We start from the raw sequence: 10,910 nt of genomic DNA, 5'->3' as shown, positions 1-10,910 counted from the left end.
TGCTAAGATTTTTTATTTTTTTTTAAATCAAAAAATTAAGAAATTTAGATTGGGAGATTGGAGCTCCCACAAAGCTTGGGGTTAAAAACCCCCCTTTTGCTTAATATATAGTATAGATTAGAGAAATCTGAAGCCACAGTTACACACCATAATCAATATTGCCTCTATAAACAGTCCAATCAACTAAGATTCTTTTTATTTCTTCAAAAATAACTAGTTTCCTAAATGAGCAAATTTTCTTTTATTCCTTTTAATGTACTAATGTTGTAAACTTGTCAAGAACCATTTTTTTTTTCTACTCTATCCTTTCCCATAATACTTCCATCTTAATCTATGTTATATACTTGGAGAACTAAGGAAAGATTAGAGATAGACAACGTCATATGATTTTCTTTGTATGATACACATTGTGCATTCCTAAATGGAATAGGTTAATAGTACACATGATGCGTTTTATGACATAAACAAATTAAAAAAAACTTGATCTTTCATTTGTGATCAGACATGGACAAGAGTTGGATTGCATTGGGTAAGACACCTGATGGAAGGATGAGTCAGCCATTTATTGATGGGGTGACATCATTTATCAAATTTGCAATGGCAGTTGTTGACCAGGAAGGTAAAATTCCGTGCCCATGTTTGAACTGCGTGAACTATTATTCCCAAAATCTTCGAAATGTGCAAATTCATTTGCTTCAATATGGGATTATGCAAACATACACTATTTGGCATGAGCACGGGGAACCACGTGTATCAAATGAGGCTCATCATGAAATGGCAATTGATGAAGATGAGGTTTTAGGTGGTATTGATGCCTTAGTGGAAGATCGAATAAGAGGAGAACCCAACGATGCACCCCAGAATGAGGAAGTACAAACGTTTGATAAACTATTGAATGATGCCAAACGTGAGGTGTACTTAGGTTGCACAAACTACACTCTGTTGAAGTTTGTCATCGAGTTGCTTAATATGAAGGTAACAAACCACTGGAGCAATAAGTCGGTTAACACACTATTGGAGTTTTTAACAAAACTTTTACCAAAAGATAATTTGGTTCCAAAGTCATTTTATGAAGCTAAGAAAATACTTCGAGATTTGGGCTTGTCATATGAGTTAATTGATGCTTGTATAAATGATTGTGTACTCTTTTGGAAGGAAAATGCAAGGTTAGATAAATGTCCAAAATGTAAGGCATCCAGGTACAAGATCAATCGTGGCAGGGGTAAGAAGATTCCCCATAAGGTGTTGCGGTACTTCCCATTAACACCAAGGTTGAAAAGATTGTACATGTCAAGAAAGACTGCTGAGGACATGAGATGGCACAAGGAGAAATGTATAGATGACGGAGTATTGAGACATCCCGCCGATAGTGATGAATGGAAGGAATTTGATGTGCAACATCCTCAGTTTGCCCTGGAGCCTCGAAATGTGAGGCTAGGGTTGGCTGTTGATGGGTTCAATCCTTTCGGGAACATGAGCAACTCATATAGTTTATGGCCTGTAGTACTCATTCCTTATAACTTGCCACCTTGGTTGGTTATGAAAGATCCCTTTCTTATGATGTCACTACTTATTCCTGGAGAATCACAACCAGGGATCGATATTGATGTCTACATGAGACCTCTGGTGGATGAGTTGAATGAGTTGTGGGAAAATGGTGCATTATCTTACGATGCCGTAACTGGTGAGTCTTTCCAGATGCGTGCAGCTTTGATGTGGACTATACACGATTGGCCCGCATTTGGTGACATATCTGGGTGGAGAACAAAGGGTCATTATTCTTGCTACACTTGCAATGATGAACCATATTTTCAATCCTTGAAAGGTAAGACTGCATACACTAACCATCGATGCTACTTGCCTCAAAACCACCCCGAAAGGCGAAAGAGTAAGGCTTATAATGGTAAGCATGAGAAGCGAAAGAGATCTTTAAAGTTACCAGTGGAAAAGATATTAGAGCAATTGGATAAAGTGACAGGTGTCACATATGGGAAGCATCCAAGAAATAAGAAAAGACTCCGTCAGGCACCAAATTGGACAAAGGTAAGCATCTTGTATGAGTTACCATACTGGAAGAAACGGAAGCTTCGACACAACATTGATGTTATGCACGTCGAGAAGAATTTTAGTGAAAATACCTTTGGAACTATGTTAGGCATTGATGGAAAGAACAAAGACACCGACAAAGCACGGATGGACTTGGAAGATATGGGTATAAGGAAAGAGTTGTGGTTAACACGTCGTCCTGATGGAACTTATGTCAAACCTAGGGCAATCTTTTCATTGACCCCTGAAGAGAGGGAGGGTTTCTTTGAATTCTTGAAATCAGTGAAGTATCCGGATGGCTATGCTGCAAACATATCAAGATCAGTGAATGCGAGAAATGGTAAATTAACAGGCTTGAAAAGTCATGACTGCCATGTACTCATACAACGGATTCTTCCAATTGGGATGCGTGGTTACGTAGACAAAGAGATTAGTAAAACACTATTTGAGTTAGGTAGCTTTTTCCAGGATTTGTGCTCAAAGACACTGCGCCGTAATGAACTTGAGAAATTAGAGGAACGTATAGTACACATATTATGCAAGCTTGAAAAGATCTTTCCTCCAGCCTTCTTTGATGTGATGGTTCACTTGGCCGTTCACTTGCCGCGTGAGGCTATTCTTGGAGGACCGGTGCAATATCAATGGATGTACCGGATTGAAAGGTAATTGTTAAATTGAAAGGTTCGTAATTATATGTTGCATGTGTAACCTTGCTCTTAACTAATTCTCTTTTCAAGGTTTCTCGGAGCTTTAAAAAAGTTTGTTACAAACCGAGCTCGACCAGAAGGTTCAATCGCAGAGGCTTACATTGTCAAAGAGTGCGTTACTTTTTGTTCAATGTATGTTGATGGGATCGAAGCAGTGCATAATCGACCCGAACGAAATCAAGATCGTGGCGAACGTCACAAAGGGTTAACTGTATTCACAGAAACTGCCCGTCCTATTGGCCTAATCACAAGGGATGCTGATATGTCACAAGAATATCGTGATATGGCTCATTGGTTCTTGTTGAACAATAGCCCCGAGATAGAGAAGTATCTAGAGTATGTTTTTCATTTAAATATGTGTATTCTTAGCTTTGTTAATGTAGTTAGCAGTGCATAATAATCACATTCTTTTGAGTAGGATACACAAAAATCTATTACGGACTCCATCTGACCAAGGCATAACCCGTATACAACAACAAGAGTTTCCCAAGTGGTTCAAAGAGCGGGTAAGGCATTTTCAATTTTAAGACATGATTAAAAATTTGTATAAGATTTGATCATTTATTAATTTATTTTTACTATCTTAATGTACGTTATATGTGAATGTAGATAAATATATTGAGAGAAGAAAAGTCACCAGAAGCAACCAATGATTTATGGTCGTTAGCAAATGGCCCAAATTTACTAGTAAAAGAGTACTCAGGTTGCATAATCAATGGCGTACGGTTTCGTACAAGAGAAGTAGACAATTGCCGTAACAGTCAGAATAGTGGTGTGCTTACGGAAGGGGATCATGAGGGAGTGACGCATGAATTTTATGGTCACTTGTGCAATGTTTGGGAATTAGAGTACATGTGTCATAACAAAGTTGTATTGTTCCAGTGTGAATGGTACAACACAGGAAATACAGGTCGAAGTAGAACATTGCGAACTGATGATTATTGCACAAGTATTGATGTCACAAGTCGGTGGTATCAACACGACCCTTTCATCTTGCCTAGCCAGGCTAAGCAAGTCTTTTACCTAAATGATACCAAATGGGGACAACCTTGGCAAGTCGTTCAACGAGTGCAACATAGGGGTGTCTTTGATGTACCAGAGGTAGGTGATGGAGAATCATTACATGAACCAGAAGAAAACAATGTGTTCCAACAAGAAAATATTACCGATGTTGTTCCAATTGACATCGGCCCTAATGTTCAATGTTATAGAGATGGTGTTGAAGCAGAAGTTGTTACAAGGGTTAGGTCATCTGACGAAACAATGATACAGAAAAGAGCTGACAAACAAAATGAAGAGTGTGACGAACCTGATGTGGATTACGATATGGATCTTGATGTAGACTAGGATTTGTAGTTATTTTGCACTTTCTGTATGAACGTTGTTCTTAATTAATGTAGTTGAATTTCAGTTGTGGGGTTCATCCACTGTTATGTAGGTTTATCATTAATTGGTCATATTGTGTGTCTGATGGCTTTGTAATTAATTTGTTCTATGATAAGTAAATGGTAAAAACAAAAATCATCCATATCACTCTAGCCATATTTCAATGATTTAGAGCCTATATGACATATCCACTTGTTGAGATTGTTGTTGCTTTATGCTTTATGTATAGAAATATATAATTATCTTTTCTTTACATCTAATGTTCAATTATGCGTATCCACCAAAAAAATGTTCAATTATGCTTTATAGTTGGGCAAAATGGACGCTACAAAAAAGCAATTGACCAAACCAAGTACCGCAACTAAGAAGGTAACGAACTATGAGAAACAAAGAATGAAGAATATTAATAAAAACCGTGAGAGAATGAAGACTCTAGGAGTGAAGAATATAACAACTTGTTTGAAGGCTACGGTTCAACATAAGAAATTGAGTAAGGAAAAACAAATACCAATTGAGGAAAATGATGATGATTATCGACCGTCAGAGGCTGAAGATGGCAGTGACACTGAAACCTATGATTCGTTTGAGCATGAGGTACTATACATTTATGCATTGTGAAATATATTCTTTCTTGTTACTTTCAATTCATACACACATAGACATGTATATCTTTGTACATATATTCATATTTTATTATGTTATTCAGCTGTTAGAGATACCATCGAGAGCCCGTTCACAATCTCATCATGAGGCATTGACCCACGCATTAGAAGAGGGGGATACCTCTTCACGTCCTGAGGTGACTAGCAATCCGCCACCACCTCTCAATGTGGAGCCTCAACTTGAGGTGACTGCTGGTAATACTATTGGTAAGACACACTCTTTATTTACATTGATTTGAGATCTTAATTAAATTTGTTCACATACTATTTCAATATTATGGCTTCACAATATCAGCTGCTAAGCGTGCTCGTGGCCCGACTCGAGGCAAAGAGGTTCAAGGCCTTGTTGATAAAGATGGAAAGCTTAGCGTGCCTATCCCTCCAGAATTTCGTGCACCGGTAGGGGACTATGCCTCAAAACTAGCCTCAAAGATTGGTGTAGAAGTGCGAACTCGTTTACCAAATCCAAGTGTTCGTAGGTGGAAGTATGTTGATGCCTCCGTTAAGGAGGCGATGTTTCAACGCTTGAATGTAAGTTCGTTGTCTACTTATAGGAGATTTTACTCATTTTTATAATAGGTTAGAAATCTTAATTATTTATTGTAATTATTTTATTTTTTATAAGAATTATCTATGACTTATCTATTTTTTGCAGGATCAATTTGATTTACAAGGAGACCCTGTTGATATAGAGAAGGCAATGAACACAAAATTTGGTCGGAGATTGAGTAACCATACCTATAGGCTGCACAAACAATTCATGGAGCTGAAGGAGGCTAAAGGGGAGGAGTATGCAAGAAACCACCCACCAAAGAATGTCGATCCTACCAAGTGGATAGATCTTATTGATAAAAAGTGGAACACTAAAGAATTTCTGGTAACATTTTCATCTTTTTTATTATATTAGCGAAGAAAGAATTTGATTAGAATAGGGAGAGATTCTAAAACAACTAGAAAGAACACAATCAATTTGCTGTGAAATTCCATATGTATTCTTTTCCCTTTATCTTCTAGGCATGTAAGTGGAACATAATAAAAACCAAATAAGTGGAAAAATGAGAAAGGGAAACTATTAAACATGGATTGGAAGGCTCGCATAATAGGAGATTAATTTATGGTTCCTTAAAGTGCATCTTTCACATCATAGACTAAAGAACTAAGATTTCAGTTTCTATGATTGTATTAATTTTCTGTTTGTTCTTGGGTTTGGTCTGAAGTTTCATGATAATGGTAAGCAACTAGCTAAGTAACTAATATAGGGTATTGAGACAGAACTTTAGATTTGATAGAGTTGCGGAAGAAAGAAAGGGTTATGAGTTTGGTATCAGTAATTGTTCCATATCTTGTGAAATGTAAATGGATTTTTTCACAATCTATCTTGCCCATGCTTATATGCCCCCTATTTGTGAACGGTGTAAATTACTCGTTTTTCTTTTTTCACCCAGAAAAACCATCTTATGATGAAATCTCAACAAGTCCTCTAATCTATTTTTCACAGAATTGAATGAAACTAGTGAATAATTTGAAATATCTTTTAAGTTGAAATGATATGTAGGAAAATGATAGAGAGGAACAATGCAATTTCTTTATTATCAACCATTAAATTTGTTTTACTAGTGATACATTTCATTGTTATATTGGTTCATTATTCCTTATAGGAACAATCAAAAGCCAACATATTTGTCTTACTAATGATACATTTCATTGTTATATTGGTCATTCTTCCTTATAGGAACAATCAAAGGCCAACATCGCGAACAGAGAAAGGATGTATACAAAACATAGGTGTGGTTCTAGGTCAATCCCTGTTAGAGTAGAAAAACTGGTACGTATCCTTGCACTTTCAGAATTATATTAGATTCTTAGCTTTATTTATTGAATATTTGGTCTATCAAATTAGGCACGAGAAAAGAAGATGCTACCTGATCTAGCAGAGTTGTACAAGGAAACTCACTATAATGAGAAAACACATGAGTGGATCTCATCTCAAGCTCAGTGTAATTATGTGAGTATATATTGCAATTTTTATTAACAAAATTTTAGAATACTATTTGTTATAATCTTATTTAATTTTCTAATAATTATTTAATTTTTTTTATATTTGATAGGAAAATATGATACAGACACAGGCTGATCACCTCTCACAGCCAGGATCAACCCCTTTGACTGCAGAAGAGCTATCAATCAAAGTCCTAAAGCCAAGGTCTGGCTATGTGAAGGGACTTGGCATGAGACCTTCATCCTCTATTAGGAGAGCCACTACCATATATGCTGAAACAAATGATTATGTGAAGCGCCTTGAGATGCAAATAGAGACACAAAAGGAACAAATACAAATGCAGAACAATAAAATAGAAGATCTTGAAGAGGGTAAGAAGAAGCAAGGGGAGATAATGGCTGATGTTGTCAACTTTTTGAGGACCAAAGGATTCACTGGACACTTTGGAAGTGGAGGGGACTCATCCACAAGTGGACATACTTCTTGGTAAAGTATATTAACTTTAATATAACAAATTTTATAAAAGAATACATGTTTGAAGAATTAGGAAGTAATGGAAACATGCATATGACATCCAATTTGTACAGGTGCACATGATGTATAAATTGTGAATTAGTCTAAAAAATATATTTTTTTCTCTATACTTAAAGGTTGAAAAAAGGCTGTCGAAATGCTAAATTATCACACAATTATAGATTTGTACAAGAACCAATAGAAACACCTTAGGAGGGACCAATATAAGTTGTATGAACTTACGGCACATTAATGGGATGCACCATTTGTGAATTAGCCTTAAAATTAATTTTTTGTTCTCATAATCTAAAAAAAAGTCTGTTACAGGGATAAATTGTATAATTGATCTAATTGTAAATTGATGAGTTGCTAATGTTTTTAATCTTTTGTATAATTGATTAATTACTAAAACTTTTAATTTATTTTTTTGCAGATTGGATTGGGGTGGCATTTTTGACGTGCAACAATGATGTAATTTGTTTGAATGTTCATTTTTGTTTGATAAGGATACACATACTTTTTGGAGTTACACTAGTTATTGTTGGATTTTTGGTGGAATTGAACAAGCTATAACTTTTGGATATTTTGTGGATATTTCACTATTTTATTATATCAGGATGAAATTATTTGTAATGATGAATGGATATTTTCATTTTGTTAATTCGTAAATGTGTTGATAACAGGTTAGGTTAAGTTGTGATGGAATTGTTATATTCAACAGGTTTCAACATGAACAGGGTCATATTTGTTGAACTAAAATTTAGATTTTGATAAAATAGGTATATAATGTGGAAAAAAATATTATGAAATTATTGACAAAATTTTCTATCCCTAAAGAAGGTTTTTTTGTCTCTTATTTGGCATAGGTGGATGATTAATTTTGTCATAAATTCTTTATTTCGTCGCTAAATGAATTTGTCATGACAAAAAATATTGTCACATTTTGTCACTATTACCCTCAATGTGTGACGAATTTTTTTTGACATTATTTCATCATTTTTAATGATGAATTTGTTTTTATCTCTATTGGTAGCTTCTTTGACAAAAAATTTTCGTCTTCGTTTATATTAAACGTGACAAAATTATTTTGTCTCCATTTCTTATATTTATGACAAAATACTTTTGTCTCTAATTTCTCCTTTAATGACAAAATATTTTGTCGCTAATTACTTATAAGTATGTTCCCAACAGAGTGTATTGGAGACAAAAAAAATTCGTCACAAATTATCATTTTTAATGATGAATTTGTTTTTGTCTCTACTGGTAGCTTCTTTGACAAATTTTTTTTGTCTTCGTTTATATTAAACGTGACAAAATTATTTCGTCTCTATTTCTTATATTTATGACAAAATACTTTTGTCTCTAATTTCTTCTTTAATGACAAAATATTTTGTCGCTAATTACTTGCAAGTATGTTCCCAACAGAGTGTATTGGTGACAAAAAAATTCGTCACAAATTTATCATTTTTAATGATGAATTTGTTTTTGTCTCTATTGGTAGCTTCTTTGACAAAAAATTTTCGTCTTCGTTTGTATTAAACGTGACAAGATTATTTCGTCTCTATTTCTTATATTTATGACGAAATACTTTTGTCTCTAATTTCTTCTTTAATGACAAAATATTTTGTCGCCAATTACTTACAAGTAACCCAACAAAGTGTATTGGAGACAAAAAAATTCGTCACAAATTTATCATTTTCAATGACGAATTTTTTTTTTCGTCTCTAAGACCCTTTAGCGACGACCCTTTGGAGACAAAACGGGTGACGAAAAATGTTCGTCGTAAATAGTTTGGGTGACGAAATATATACATTTTGGGATAAATTTGTTTCGTCTTTAAATCCCAAATTTGTTGTAGTGACACAAGGCATGAGTAACAAGGCATAGTATAAAACAATTCTCTCTTCTTTCTAAATTTTTTCCCCTTCTTGGTAAAGTACAAGAGGAAGGGGAAAAGTTGACACAGTAAATGAGCTTTAGCTCTAATTTTAGAACCTGGTTCGAACCTTAATCCAATTCTTAATCAAAACCCTCAAGCCTTGAATTCGGATACCCTGAATTGGTGTGAATTTGAAACTAAGATTTCATTAACTAAAAAGAAAAATTAACTTAATCAATTCAACAAATTGTCACAGTATTTGACCAAAATTTCGACCAATGAACCAGTGGATAACCCAATATGTGTGAGAATGAGGAAACATATCAAAAGGATCATTATCAAAGGTCAAAAAAAAACTTGATGTAGCACCAAAAGATCAAAAGAGAAAGAAACTGTGGAATCAAATCCCAAATTAATATACCAATATTCAAAATCATATCCTAGTCCAATAAAACCCATTATATAATGCTACCAATGCCTTTTCGATCCCCTTAAGTAATAGAAAAAACATGAGAAAAAGAAATTAGGAGAGGGTCATACCCTTTCTAGTTTGATGCCAATAAAGCCCCAAATTCCCCTGTTTAATGTCAAATAGTGAGCAAAATGAAGAAAATAATTAGCCCCAAATCGAAGGAGACATAGAGAGGAAGACAGAGACACACACCCACACACACACAGAGAAAGAGAGAGAGGGTGAAATAAAGGACATACCTACCCGAGACAAAGCGATTGAAGATCCAAGAGAGACTCCGAATGATTGATTCAATGTGCCTAGGGTTCGAATCGAACGCAAAGACGAGAGAGAGAGAGTGGTTCGGTGTTGTTTGTTCGCTTGTCTCGCACCTATTTCAAAGAGAGATGAAAGAGGAGAAAATGAGAAAGTGTGAGCTAACAGATTCTAAAGATAAAAAATTTCAATTCCCGTCCCACGTTTCAAAATTCCCTCCCAAATTTTTGGCGACCAAAATACCAGATTAGTCGCAGAAAATGTACCCTTTGCCGACAAATTTTTTCAGTTGCCAAATCTCAATCAACGGCGACTAAAATATTAGTCGCTAAAAGTGCTAATTTGGCGACTAATTTTTTTTGGTTGCTGAAAATAAGTTTTTGGCGACCAAAATTTTGGTCGCCAAAAAAAATGTGACCTTTCGCGACCAAATTTATAGTTGGTCGGCAAAAGCATACCACTTTCTGCGACCAACTTATTTTTTGGTCGCCAAAATATATTCTTTTGCGACCAATAATATTTGGTCGCCAAAAATAATGATCATTCGCGACTAATTAATATTTGGTCGCCAAATGCCATTTTTTTGAGACCAAAATTTTTTTGGTCGGCAAAAGTGGTCGCCAAATGTGTAAATCCTTGTAGTGCAAGAATAAAGGATTGAAAAATATAACAATCGGCAGAAGAAATGCCAAAAAAAAAAAGTCTATTACTAATCTACTCATAAAGTTGCTAATTTGACTACTCTTAGTTAGAAGCTAATATCGTGTGAGTAGTTTGTTTGATGATCCTTTCATTCTCCAAGTCCTCATTTTATACTTACTTGATCATCCCTCAATGCAGTTATCCTCCATGATCCTCCTTGATCTTCTACTCCTTTGCACCTTTATCTCTTTATGTTAGGAATCGCTTTGGCAGATTTTCTATTTGACTTGGTCTTCCATACCTTACTCTTGGCAACAACTAACTATCTTTCAATTTGAATTTTTCCTGT

General features: G+C 35.0%; 1 protein-coding gene across 4 annotated transcripts; it reads left to right on the top strand.

Moving 5' to 3' along the window:
• Window positions 1-4,193: 4,193 nt before the first annotated feature.
• Window positions 4,194-7,944, top strand: LOC145794253 (uncharacterized). 4 transcript variants are annotated; one of them, XM_082876983.1, is made up of 8 exons: window positions 4,194-4,733; window positions 4,846-4,938; window positions 4,987-5,008; window positions 5,097-5,332; window positions 5,457-5,678; window positions 6,534-6,626; window positions 6,702-6,806; window positions 6,910-7,672. In XM_082876983.1, exons 1-8 carry the CDS (start codon window positions 4,458-4,460, stop codon window positions 7,288-7,290), a joined length of 1,428 nt encoding a protein of 475 aa, XP_082733109.1. In that variant the 5' UTR covers window positions 4,194-4,457; the 3' UTR covers window positions 7,291-7,672. The 4 variants fall into 4 exon arrangements, with proteins under 4 accessions (XP_082733109.1, XP_082733108.1, XP_082733107.1 ...); XM_082876981.1 differs by adding an exon at window positions 7,747-7,944 and having other exon boundaries at window positions 4,195-4,733; window positions 4,846-5,008; window positions 6,910-7,286; XM_082876982.1 differs by having other exon boundaries at window positions 4,846-4,996.
• Window positions 7,945-10,910: the final 2,966 nt, after the last annotated feature.

Source organism: Camellia sinensis, chromosome 1 (assembly GCF_055761805.1).
Source record: "Camellia sinensis isolate YWXY chromosome 1, ASM5576180v1, whole genome shotgun sequence".
NCBI classification, from domain to species: Eukaryota; Viridiplantae; Streptophyta; class Magnoliopsida; order Ericales; family Theaceae; genus Camellia; species Camellia sinensis.
The sequence above is the reverse complement of the archived record's forward strand: the minus strand, read 5'-3'. Positions and strand labels throughout refer to the sequence as shown.

What these genes read in the sequence shown, in the direction of transcription:
- LOC145794253 (XM_082876980.1), top strand. Translation starts at nt 4,458, where the DNA reads ATGGACGCTACAAAAAAGCAATTGACCAAACCAAGTACCGCAACTAAG. An exon ending in ATGATTCGTTTGAGCATGAG is followed by an intron (nt 4,734 to 4,845) that starts GTACTATACATT and finishes TATGTTATTCAG; the next exon opens with CTGTTAGAGATACCATCGAG. An exon ending in GACTGCTGGTAATACTATTG is followed by an intron (nt 5,009 to 5,096) that starts GTAAGACACACT and finishes TCACAATATCAG; the next exon opens with CTGCTAAGCGTGCTCGTGGC.